The 13,518-nt window shown below is 50.8% G+C and overlaps 1 protein-coding gene across 5 annotated transcripts in view; it reads right to left on the minus strand.

Moving 5' to 3' along the window:
* GRIP2 (glutamate receptor interacting protein 2) overlaps positions 1–13,518 on the minus strand; it is a 138,507-nt gene that overhangs the window by 13,598 nt on the left and 111,391 nt on the right. For 4 of the 5 annotated variants that reach the window (XM_049716019.1, XM_049716018.1, XM_049716016.1 and 1 more), the window contains exons 17-22: positions 8,466–8,610; positions 6,180–6,319; positions 5,370–5,549; positions 4,184–4,358; positions 2,488–2,593; positions 542–685 (exon numbers count right to left, since the gene is read on the minus strand). In XM_049716019.1, the coding sequence (XP_049571976.1) occupies positions 542–685; positions 2,488–2,593; positions 4,184–4,358; positions 5,370–5,549; positions 6,180–6,319; positions 8,466–8,610 (890 nt within the window). Of the gene's footprint in view, positions 1–541; positions 686–2,487; positions 2,872–4,183; positions 4,359–5,369; positions 5,550–6,179; positions 6,320–8,465; positions 8,611–13,518 lie in introns of those variants that run through there. The other variant, XM_049716020.1, reaches the window with a different exon arrangement.

The raw sequence follows: 13,518 nt of genomic DNA on the forward strand, positions 1-13,518 counted from the left end.
TGTGTTTTCACCACCCTTTGACACTTCCCATCTCCCCGTCCACCAAAGAGCTGGCTTCCGGCTCAGAGCCTTCTGAAGGTTATTATGGGCCGAGACGTCTTTTTTCTCTTCTGTGTTTTGTTTTCCTAGACAGTAGCCTATAGATGGCAAAAACGCTGGCCTCTCATTTAAGGTACTGATATGCACGCACACACACATATATATATATATACACACACACATATAGAAGCCTTTATATTATACACGCACACGATAACTTAAGTGGGGAAAAAGTGAGTCTACTTAAAGAAAAGTATCACAAGTGAGTGTGAGAGTGTGTGAGTGTGTGAGAGTGTGAGTGTGAGTGTGTGTGTGTGTGTGTGTGTGTGTGTGTGTCGCCCAAATGGCAGGAGTTTTGGAAAACTCTACCTTCTATAAAATCTGTGTTTTATTGGTGGAGGAGAATGAAGCCCAGAGAGGGGCGGGGCCCATCTGGAGCTATGGCAAATACCCACGGCATCAGGACATGCATCCAGGCCTCCTGTGCTCCCCCAGCACCCACCTTGTGCATCTCCAAGGGTGTCGGCAGCAGCACCTCCTGCATTTCTTCTGGGGAAGCTCGTATCTCCTGGTTCCTCCTCCAGGGCCGGTGGCCAGGCCTGCCCTCGAGGGCCACGTTCTGCACGGTGCCTGTCATGATGGATGCCTGTAGGGACACAGCTCTTCACTGCTTCCTGCTCTGTGTGCGGTCAACATCTATGGACACCTACTGTGTGCCAGCCTTCAAGGTCACAATGGTGAACAGAATAGATGAGGTCCCTGCCCTCCTAGGGCTCTCAGCCCAATGATGAGCAATCAGAATAATAATCATTGGCACTGAATTATTAGCACTTATACTGCGTTGGACTCAGTTCCAAGCACTTGACACACAGAACTCATTTTATGCTCTACAATATTATGAGCCAGGCAAATAACATCCCCCCCCCCGCCCATTTTACAGAAGAGGAAACTGAGGCTTAGAAAGATTAAGATTTGAACTCAGAGTCTGGCTCCAGGGTCGAGGGTCTTTAACCACTCTGCTAACTTGCTAGTCACAAAAATAAAGAAGATGAAATTACACATGGCAGTAAATGTCACAGAGACCAAGGTACACAGAATGTGAGAGGCTGGAACAGTGAAACTGGTCAGTATGAGGGATCGGGAAAGCTTCTAGAGCCGAGATCTGAACGATGAGGAAGGAGAATCCCCGGCAGGAAGAGGAAACAGCATGTGCAAAACCCCAGCAATGGACAGATGTGGACGGAGGCCCTGCATTTGAGAGAGTGCACAGGATGGGGCTGGGAGGGCAGAGGCTTAACCCTGCAGCACGTCCTCAGTGGCAGTGCTGGGGCCCCAGGGCAGTGGCTGGTGCCACGGAATGGAGGGAAGACGCAGTTAGGGGCAAGCGGGACTGTCAGTGGCCAGCTAGAACAGGGGCAGATGACATGGGGTGGAGAGTGGTGACACAGGACGCCTGGGAAGAGAGACAGACGGAGAGACAGGCTGGGGGGGGGGGCGGGGGGGAGATCCATGGTGCAGCCCCAGAGGACAGTGTTAGGAATTGAATAGACCATAAAAGTATAACTTAAACCCTGTGGGAGGCAGGTAAGTGCTTACAGGTAAATTCCTATCTTTAAATGCACGATGTTAGGGAGCAAGAAAGACTGAAGACTAAGGAGTTAAGAAACCAGGAAAAGTATCAAGATTTAAAGACAAAGTCGAAGGAAGGGAATATCGAAGCTAGACATACAAAAGAGTAAGATAGGAAACAATGAAATATGAGACATAGTTAACAAAAACAAAACTTGGTTCTTTGATGAGCCTAGTAATTGGCAAGGCTGATAGAGAAGAAAAAAAGGCTCAATCAATAATTTTAGGAACAAAAATAGGGCAAAAGCACAGATAAACAGAGTGTAAATTACTGCTCTCAGAATATGAAGGAGCTTCAGAATTGACCCAATGAGATCCTCCCTAGGTCTCCCCAGGCAGCCTTTTCCATCGTGGGCAAGGCTGACCTCACAGAAAGCCGCATGCACCTCTCGGCCTCTCACATCCCATGCTGTTACTGATGTTGACATCCACAAGCTTCCACTGGGCATGCTAACGACATGCACACACAGACACCAAAACTGCCCTTATGCATCCAAATGTGCACACTGACACACGTGTTCTGACAATACTCAGCACTGTGCATGCACGAGCGTGCTCACCTGCATGCACACACACATGCTCCCAGTGCGCACACACACGTTTTATGCCAAACATGCTCACATGTGCACACACCCCAATTAACGTGCCACACCACGGTGCTCAGTCACACTTGCACACGGGTCCATCCACAGTCTGTATGCACGTGAAGGCACCTTTACACAGAGGGTGCCAGGAGAGTACCCTTGTACGTGTTACACGAGAGCACAATGCCATCAACGTGCCACCTCCCACGGGGGCCTGGGGGGGGGCAGGGCGTACCTCCAGCTCCCTCAGCAGCTCCGACTGACCACATGACTCCAGGTCTTCAAGGGCTTCCCCGAACATGCGCCAGAAGCCCTCCTCGCAGGTGGGGCCAGGGGCGGGGCTGTAACGTAGGAACCAGAAAGCGTCAGCTCCTGGCGGGTGGGCTGGGGCCTGAGGAGTCTTCCGGGCCCTGGGGCCCTGCGTTGAGCTCAAGGGGCCATTGGGTGGGCGGGCGGGCGGGCAGGAAGGCAGGCGTCCTCGGTGGCAGTGCCGGGGGCCCGGGGTGGTGGTTGGTGACACGGAATGGGGAGAAGACGCAGTTAGGGGCAACCAGGACTGTCGATGGCCAGCTAGAACAGGGGCAGATGAGACGGGGTGGAGAGCAGTGACACAGGACGCCTGGGAAGAGAGACAGACGGACGGACAGACAGACAGACAGGAGATCCATGGTGCAGCCCCAGAGGACAACCCCAGGCCCCACCCAGACACAAGGCATTGCAGGACAGTGACAGGGACAGAGCTGGAGCTGGCAAGGACACAGATGGATGGAGACGATGGAGTATTAGGGCTGGGGAAAGGGCTGTGCCGCCCTATAAGTTCCATCACGGGAGGTATGGCCCGTTACCAGCTCTAAAATCGGGTCTCATCAGAATGGTAACAAGCCACGTTTTCACGTTCACTGTTTACAAAGCCCTTTGCCGTCTACAAAGCCCTGGACGTTATCAAGCGTGCTGTGGTGTGCAAAGCACTCTCTCTCACGAAGGCATGCAGGCTTTCCTCTCAAAGGGAGCGGCCAGGACAGTGACGCAAATTAGGTGCCTCCTTCCCTTCCCGTTTCAGAGATGAGAAGACTGAGACTGAAGGCCATCTGCTCCATTCAAGTCAGTTCTACAAACGTTTTGAGCCTGGGCACAGGGCTATGGAGGGGAATAAGGGGAAGGCCCTGTTCTTAAGGATCTGAGGGTCCCTCAGGGAGCACGTGTGAGCAGCTACTGGATGCCGGGCTGAGCTTGGGATGCCAAGTAGAAGACACGACAGCCAGGTGATTAACAGGTAGACCACCAGTGCCACCAGGAGGCTCACGTGAGCAGCTGTGGATACCAGCAGAGGGAGGGAGGATCAGGGAAGCCTCCCAGAGGCAGGTCTAAAGGATGAGTAGGCATCGGCCAGGAGAGGGGAGGGGACAGCATTCTAGGCAGAAGGAACTGCCCGACCAGAGCAGAGCCGTGGGAAGCTGGTGGCTGGGGCCGCACGAGGACCAGCATTTCTCCACCGGGTGTGCTCCCCGCAGGAGCATCTGAATTCACCACAGAAACCACCACGTCCCCAGCCCAGGGCGGGCGCTCGTAACCATGACCCGAGGGCCACTGCAGGAGGCCATGACCATCTGGGCCGAGTCGGGAGGGTGTGGGTCCGAGCCCTCAGTGTCTGGGAACAGCTGAACACCAGGTGTGGGGAGGGCTGGCCAGGCTGCCTCTCCAGCCTCACACCTTTGCCCCTGCTGTGCCCTCCAGCCAGCGTGCCCTTCCCCCGCCTCAGCCTTCTGAGATGGCTCTGCTCCACACTTCCTCTCCTCTCCCAGGAGGTGCCCTCCTGAGGCCAGACAAGACTTGCCCATCGCCCCCATCGCCTTGGCACAGGGACTGGCTCCCCGCGCCCGTCCTGGCCAAGAGGGCGAGCCGGTGTCCCCCGTGGAGTCCCCACCACAGACCTAGCTGGTGGCCCCCAGTCGTCTTCCTCTTCCTCCTCGGGGAAGCTCTCGTTGGCAGGGGCTGGGGTGTAGCTCGTCCTCCGGGGCTCGGTGGGTGGGGGACTGCTTCTCAGCCGGCTGCACCGCCACTCCTGGGGGGTCACGCCCCGGGCTGCAGCCTGTGGAGTGTAGGAACCTGGCAGGTGGACAGAGCGGGCGCCTATATCCTCTCTGTGCCCTTAGCTTGCCCTCCTTCCTGCCCCATCTCTAGCTGGGTGGCCCAGGAGAGGTCTTTGCCCTCTCTGGGCCTGTCTGACTACCCAGAGTCCCCTGAGGACCCCTGCCACCCGGACCCCTACCCCAGAACCCCCTTGATCTCCTGATCAACAGCAGACTTAATGCTGGGGCTCCAGGATCCTGTCCCAGCTCCACGGGGCTCGGCTTGGCCGATCCCTGCCTGAGAGGGAGGTCCACTGTGTTAACCATCCCCTTCTCCCTGCCAGCTCTGAAGGTCTTGCCCCAGGGGGTGATGCTGAGAGATGCTGACCCACTTCTGGAGATGGAGAAGCTGAGACTGAGATCGGGCAGATATCCAGTGAGTGAGGACCAGGGCCAAGGGCCACCTGAGGCTACCTAGAGGCCTCACTCCACTACTCCCTGAGCTGGGCCTTGGGGAGTCCCTGTGGTTCTGGGTCCCAGAGGCCAGAAGGCCAGCCACCAGATTCAGATGCCCCCCAAGGGCACCCATGGGTCTCAACACGCATGGGCAGGGGAGCTTGTGTCCTTGGGGGCGCCCTGGGGGTGTCCACCCAAGAGGGTCTCAGAGGATGGGGTGGGAGGGGGCTTTCTGCCTTCCCGCCTTCAACGGGATGCAATCAACACCGAGCACTTGCTGTGTGCTGGCCATCGGGCTGGGAACGAAGGAGGCAGAAGTAAGACCACTTGGTCCCAGGCCTCGTGGGGGGCATCTGAATGGGCAGCTGCAGTGCTGTGGGTGCCGATCAAAGCCCAGGAAGGCCTGCAGTCCACACTCTCAGGAGTGAGCGGCCCTCAGAATGGCTAATGGGGCCCAATCAGGTCTGCCTTCAGGAAGTGCCCCTAAAGGATGGGGCCAGCAGAAGGGGAGCAAGAAGGGTTAGGCTGAGGGAACAGCCCCTACAAGGGCCCACGGAGAACACGGTGCTTGTCCAGGGGCCCGAGGTGTTACCTGGGCCCCCAAAGCCACCCTCAGTGGCCAAGCTGCCCCAGGACTCTACTGCGCTGTCCACACTGGGCACAGTGGACGAGGATCGGGCTGCCAGCAGGCCGCCTTTCAGCGCCTCTGGCGGGTCCTCATCCGCATCGCTGGCTTCGCTGAGGCTGCCCGATTTGCGGGGTAGGAGGGGGCCTGGGAGGAAAAGCGGGTGTCACTGCCACTGGCTTCTGACCTTGGAGACAAAGGTGCTCAACCAGCCTCAGTTTCCCCACTTCGCCCTGGTTTGGGAACTCACAGGCCCTGGGCTCCCTGAGCCTCCTGCTGGGCAAGCTGACAGGTGAGATGGGAGGCACGCCAATAGGCAAACCCGTTTCAGAGATGTGAAAACTGAGGCTCAGAAAGGCTGCACAGCATGCCCAAGGTCACACGGTGAGCAACAGTGGAGCCCAGGTTAGAAGGAAGGCTTTAAAGCTCAGGCTCCATCCACTCCCTACCAAAGCATGGGAGACAGATTCAGGGGAAACTGAGGAATGTATGAGTGACGGCCACAAGGCAAAACAAGTAGGCACCTCAAGAGGCAGGAGGTGATGAAGAGCATGCTTCAGGCCCAGAGGGCCCCACACTGGCTGGATGACCTCAGGCCCATCGCTCCCATCACTCTGAGCCTTGTCTCCTCTGTCTCCACTGTCCCAGGTACCCTCCCACCTCCACGGGGTGAGCAACAATTCAGTGAGGTTGGGCCTCACAAAGCCTGGCACAGAGGCTGAGGGATCTCTCTTCCTAAATGGGCTGGACGGCGCCCAGGTGTGGGGTGAGGCTCACGGTCTAGCTGCTTCTTGATCTTCAGGGTGACGGTCTCACCAGCCACCTGCAAGAGGTGGATGGCCTCACTCAGTGGCCGGCCCTTGAGGCTAACACTGTTGATGGCCAGGATACGGTCCCCAACGTGGATAGCGCCAGTCCTGGAGAGGGGGCACAGGGTAGAGGATGGGAGTTAGACAGGGCCTTGAAGTGGGGGTCTGCCCTGGGGGAACTCAGGAACCCCAAAGCACAAGCCTGGCTGACCCCAGTTAAACCCACCCTGGGTGGGGGGGAAAGCAAGTGTGATTGTATTAACAGAAGTATGAAGTCTAGCATCTGGGAGGGGATTTTCCTGCTCAAGTGTAAAAGTTAGGTTCTGGAACCAGTGTCCAGCATGAGTTTTGAGGATGGTTTGAATGCCACATACTAGCTGACAACTACTATGTGGTCTTAGGCCAGTTCTTTAACTTCCCTGAGTCTCAGTTCTTTCATCTGTAAAGTAAGGGTGATAATACGTATTTTATCAAATTATAATTGAAGGATGGATGGGTGGAATGAATTCACGTTTCCCTCCAGCTGAAATCCATGTGTAGCCTTTCCCTCTCCTTGGGTCTGTTTCCCCACCTAGAGAATAAGCCTAAGCCCCAGGGTCCAGCTGACTTCAGAGAGGGCTATGGGGGGGGGGGATGAAAAGGCCAAGCAGTAGCAGTGTACTAGTCCAATGGTTTTCTACCTGGATACTATTAGAATTACCTAAGGAGCTTTTTAAAAAGTGCAGATGCCTGGCCCCTCCCCCTGACCAATGAAATTGTAACTCTGGGAGCAGGGCCAGGGAAGATAATTCTGAGAAGCAGCCAGGGCTGAGGGTGGGGAGGGGGGTTGCAGCAGGTGCTGAGAATGCACCTGACCTGGGTGGGGGAGAAGGAAGCAGTGGACTGGAGTGGGGGGTCTTAAACTCTAAATGTAGATTTTGCCCCCAGGTGGGAGCTCACGGAGGGTCAAGCCCCTCCACGCCCAGGATTGCCCAGCAAGCTCCCTGAGGGCCTAGGGGAGTGACTGAGTCAGAATATGGTGGATTTGGGGGGAAGGCCAGAGCTGTGCCGTCCAGTACGATGGCCACCAGCCACATGTGGCTACTGGGCTTCTGAACTGTGGCTGGCCTGAACGGAGACATGCTGGAGGTGTAAAATACACACCAGATTCTGAAGACATAATACGAAAGAAGAATGTAAAATACTTTGTTAATTATTTTTATATTGATTACATGTTGAAATAAGTACATATTTAAGATCTAAAAAATTTCTTTTTACTTTTCTAATGTGGCTGCTAAAAAGTTTATAAATAAATTTGTAGCTCACATTATACTTCAGTTAGACAGCGCTGACCTGGATCGGCCAGGCAAAGGCAGATAGGTTGTCTACTGTGCCCTGTAGGGCTGGCGCACAGTAGGTACTCAGAAAATGCCAGAGTGGATGAAGACATTTGAGGTCAGAACCGGTCCCACTGGCCTCTGCAGTCTGCTGGACACCCAGCAGGGGGCGATCCAGGAGCACAGACGCCAACAGGTTGACGCCTCAGCCCCAGAATCCCTCCCATCCGCCTGCACCACCCCACCATGGTTTCGCCCCTTGTGCTGTGTCCTCCTCCAAGGGGCCATTCTGCCCGCCAGGCTGGGCGAGGCTTCCCTTTTACAGAAAGCTCTTCTCAGTGCCTGGAGCTCACTGCAAAGCTGTCCAGAGAAAGGCTGTCTCACCCACACTGGGGTTGCCTCCCTGTGACCCTCGTGGGGACCAGTTCCACTTCTGGGCCCAGATCCACCTGCTTCCCCCTCCAAACTGGACAGCCTGGACACCCTTCTTCTCACATCTCTCCCTTCTGCCACAATTTCAGAGAAACTTTCTAGGGGAGAGGATAGCAGGGACCCCTGCCCCAATGCCTCAAGAGAGGTGACAGGCTGCGCTGGGACCCAGGTACGAGGGACATGGCCCCTGTACTATGAAGGCACATAGCAGGTGCTCCAAAAAGACTCACATGCTGACTTTCCAGAAATGGGGTGATCTCCAGGTTTGGGGGAGCAGAGGGATGAGCATACATTTATCCAGCAGTTACCTGAAGTCAGGAGGTCTGCCAGGGGCTGGCCCGCATCTGAGGAACTGAGGCGCAGAGAGGGATGGGACAGGCCCCAGGTCACCCAGGCCATCGATGTTGGAACAAAGGTAAGATCCAGTTTGGCTGATCCCAAAGCCCAGCTCCTGCCCCATGGGGTCCCTGGGCTCACCTGTGTGTCCCCACAGAGCCCCGGCTCACCTCTCAGCCAAGCCACGCTTGGTGAGTCCTGAGATGACAATGGGATCGAAAGGCTCCTCTGTGCCTGAGATGGTGATGCCCAGGGGGCCCCCGTAGCGTTTCAACTCCACCGTGTAGCTGATGGCACCTGTGGTCTCCTGTTCATCTGCAGGGGGGGTAAGCATCAGGGCTGGGGGACACCCATCAGGGGTAGGCCGTAGGAATGGGCACTCCCAGAGCCCCGCCAAGCTTTAATGCACTTACACTCATCATACTCATCCATTAATTCACCCACTCCCTCAGACATTAATTCACTGATTTACGCAGCCACTAATACACCAATTCCCTAGGCCACTAATACACCCATTCCCTCAGCCATTAGTTCAACCATTCTCTCAGATTTAATTCAGCCATTCCCTCAGCCATTAATTCACCTATATCCCTCTGCCAGTAATACACCCATTGCCTGAGCTATTAGTTCACCCATTCCATTATGCCAATAATACACCCATTCCGTCACCCATTAATTCATTCATTTCCTAAGCCACTAACAAATCCATTCCCTCAGCCAATAGTTCACTCTTTCCTTCATGCCATTAATACACCCATTCCCTTAGCCTTAATACACACATTTTCTCAGCCATTACTTCACCTATTTCTTCACCATTAAGCCTCCATTTCCTCTTACATTAAATCACTGATTCCCTCATCCAACAATATGTGTTGGATACCCACATTCCCTCAGCCATTAATATACCCATTCCCTCATGCCATGAATACACCCATTCCCTTAGCCATTAATTCACCCATTCCCTCAGCCAATAATTCACCCATTTTATTAGCCATTAATACACCCATTCCCTCATCCATTAATTTACCCATTCCCTCATCCAGTAATTGACCCATTCCCGCATGCCATTAATACATGCACTCCCTCAGCCATTAAATCACCTAATCCCTCAGCTATTAACACACTCATTCCCTCATGCCATTGATTCACTCATTCACTCACCTATTAATACACACATTTCCACATCCATTACTTCACACACTCTCTCCCATTAATTCACCTATTTCCTCAGCCATTAATACACCCAATTCCTCATACTGTTAATTCACCCATTTCCCTCAGCTCTAATACACATATTGCATAGCCATTAATTCTCCCCTTCCCTCAGCCATTAATTCATCCATTCCTACAGGCATCAATACACCCATTCCATCAGGCCATTAATACAACCATTCCCTCGGCAACTAATACACCTGTTCCCTAAGCCATTAATTCACCCATTCCCTCAATCTTTAGTTCACCCATTCACTCATGGTAGTAACGCATCCAATCCCAAAGGCACTATCATACCCATTACCACAGCCATTAATTCACCCATTCCTTCATGGATTTAATACACCAATTCCCTCAGCTATTAATTCATCCATTCCCTCAGTTATTGATTCTCCATTCTCTCAGCCGTCAATTCACCCATTCCATCACCCATTAATTCCCCCATTCCCCCAGCCATTAATTTACTCATTTCGTCAGCCATTAATTCACCCATCAACCAGGCATAATACACTAATTCCCTCATGGCATTAATACACCCATTCCCTCAGCGGATTAGTTCACACATTCATTCATGCCATTAATAGTCCCATTCCCTCAGTCATAGTTCATCCATTCCCTCAGCCATTCATTCAGTCATTCACTCTGCAATTAATTCACCTCTTCCCTCAGCCACTAATTCCCTCAGCCATTAATACAACTCCCTCACGACATTAACACCCATTCCCTCACCAATTAGTTGACCCATTCATTCATTCATGCCATTAACAGACCATTCCCTCTGCCATTAACATACCCATTCCCTCAGCCGTAATTAATCCACTCCATTATTTCACCAGTTACTTCAGCCATTAATTCACCCATTTAATCAGGCATTAATTCACCTACTCCTGCAGCCATTAACACACCCATTCCCTTTTCCTTTAATATATCCATTCCCTCATGCCGTTAATACATCCATTTCCTCATGCCATTAATTCACACCTCTCCTAGCCATTAATTCACCTCTTCCCTCAGCCATTAATTCACCCATTCCCCAGCCATTAATTCACCCATTCCCCAGCCATTAATTCACCCATTCCCTCAGTCATTAATACACACATTGCCTCATGCCATCATTTCACCCATTCCCTCGGCCTTTATTCAGCCATTCCCCCAGCCAACAATTCACCTATTTCCTCGCCATTAATTCACCATTCCCTCAGCCTTTAGTTCACCCTTTCCTTCATGCCATTAATACACCCATTCACTCAGCATTTTTAATTCATCGATTCCCTCAGCTATTAATTCACCCTTTCCCCCAGCCATTAATTCACTCATTCCCTCAGCCAGTATTTCAAACATTCTGTCAGCCATTATTTCAGGCTTTCCCTCAGCCATTAAGTCACATTCCCTCAGCCACTAAAACACCCATTCTCTCAATGATTTTTTTCCAAAGCACTTTACTTTTATTAAACTCACATAACTCTCATAACAACTTTAGATACAGGTGTTATTTTAACCTTCATTTTGCAGATGAAGAAACTGAAACACTGAGGTAAGTTGTTCACAGTGACAACTTAGTAAATGGTGCAGTTACAAGCAATCTGGCTCTAGATTCTGTGCTCTGAAATAGAAGACTCTTGCCTTTCTAGAATATATGTAATCTGGGAGCTCTTACATTAGGTGAAAATGTCAAGTTATGTCATTTTTGGGGTAAAATTGAGTTTTTTTGTTTTTAAAGTTTCTAAGGATCAGATTTATCAAAGCTGCATTGAATATCTACTGATATCCATTGTTCCTGCTCTTACAGAGACAAAAAAGCAACTGTCCCCTGGGATACAGAGCCAGGAACAGCAGTGAGAAGACACCTAACCAAACAAACACAAATCAGCAGAGTAACACAAGAAAACTGCTGGGTCCAGCCCTGCCTAACAGCCTCATTAGTGCCCCTACCTAAATATGTCTTATTTTCACTAATAACTTAGAAAATATCTGGTCAGACAGAATGGCTTGCCTTTCAGAGCAGTAAATAGGTATATCTACCAATTACATATACTGGGAGAAACAAGAACATTTCCAAACACATCACTTTTGAAAATCTCAACAGTAATATTCCCTTGTCAAATAGAAATAATCTAATATTCACTTCTATTTTTTTTCATGGAAAGGCACTTTTTAAAAATTTATTTAATTTATTTTTGGCTGCATTGGGTCTTCACTGCTGCGTGTGGGCTTTTTCTAGTTGTGGTGAGCGGGGGCTACTCTTTGTTGCAGTGCACGGGCTTCTCACTGCAGCGGCTTCTCTTGTTGCAGAGCACAGACTCCAGGCGCATGGGCTACAGTAGTTGTGGCACGCAGACTCAGTAGTTGTGGCTCGTGGGCTCTAGAGCTCAGGCTCAGTAGTTGTGGCACACAGGCTTAGTTGCTCTGCAGCATGTGGGATCTTCCCGGACCAGGGCTCGAACCCGTGTCCCCTGAATTGGCAGGCGGATTCTTAGCCACTGTGCCACCAGGGAAGCCCGGAAAGGCACTTTATTTTAAATATAGCAGTGTGTACATGTCAATCCCAAACTCCCAATCTATCCCTTCCTGCCCACCATCCCCCTTGGTAACCATAATTTCATTCTCTTAAGTCTGTCAGTCCATTTCTGTTTTGTAAATAAGTTTATTTGTATCTTTTTTTGTATTCTGCATATAAGCAATATCATATGATATTTGTTTTTCTCTGCCTGACTTACTTCACTTAGTATAATATTCTCCAGGTCCATCCATGGTGCTGCAAGTGGCTTTATGTCATTCTTTTTAATAGCTAAGAAATATTCCATTGTATATATGTACATCTTCTTTAACCATTCTTCTGCTGATGGACATTTAGGTTGCTTCCATGTCTTGGCTATTATTAACAGTGCTACAATGAACACTGGGGTGTATGTATCCTTTCGAACCATGTTTTTCACTGGATGTATGCCAAAGAGTGGAATTGCTGGATCATATGGTAGCTCTATTTTTAGGGTTTTTTTTTTTTTTTTTTTTTTTTTTGCGGTACGCGGGCCTCTCACTGTTGTGGCCTCTCCCGTTGCGGAGCACAGGCTCCGGACGCGCAGGCTCAGCGGCCATGGCTCACAGGCCTAGCCGCTCCGCGGCATGTGGGATCTTCCCTGACCGGGGCGCGAACCCATATCCCCTACATCGTCAGGCGTACTCTCAACCACTGCGCCACCAGGGAAGCCCTATTTTTAGTTTTTTTAAGGAACCTCCATACTGTTCTCCATAGTGGCTGCACCAATTTACATTCCCACCAACAGTGTAGCAGTGTTCCCTTTTCTCCACACCCTCTCCACCATTTACTGTTTGCAGATATTTTGGTGATGGCCATTCTGACTGGTCTGAGGTGATACCTCATTGTAGTTTTGATTTGCATTTCTCTAATAATTAGCGACCTCGAGCATCTTTTCATGTGCCTGTTGGCCATCTGTATGTCTTCTTTGGAGAAATGTCTCTTTAGGTCTTCCGCCCATTTTTTGATTGGGTTGCTTGTTTTTTTGATATTGAGCTACATGAGCTGTTTGTAAATTTTAGAGATTAATCCTTTGTCAGTCGCATCGTTAGCAAATATTTTCTCCCATTCTCTGGATTGTCTTTTTGTTCTGTTTATGGTTTCCTTTGCTGTGCAAAAGCTTTTCAGTTTAAGTAGTCCCATTTGTTTTTGTTTTTACTTCCATTACTCTGGGAGATGGATCGAAAAAGATATTGCTGCAATTTATGTCAGAGTGTTCCACCTATGTTTTCCTCGAAGAGTTTTATGGTATCTGGTCTTACATTTAGGTCTTTAATCCATTTTGAGTTATTCTTGTGTGTGGTGTTAAAGAATGTTCTAATTCCATTTTTGCACATGTAGCAGTCCAGTGTTTCCAGCACCATTTATTGAAGAGATTGTCTTTCCTCCATTTTATAGTCTTGCCTCTTTTGTTGTAGATAATTGACCATAGGTGCGTGGGTTTATTTCTGAGCTTTTTAACCTGTTCCCTAAAC

The sequence above is a fragment of the Orcinus orca genome, chromosome 10, assembly GCF_937001465.1.
Source record: "Orcinus orca chromosome 10, mOrcOrc1.1, whole genome shotgun sequence".
Classification (NCBI taxonomy): Eukaryota; Metazoa; Chordata; class Mammalia; order Artiodactyla; family Delphinidae; genus Orcinus; species Orcinus orca.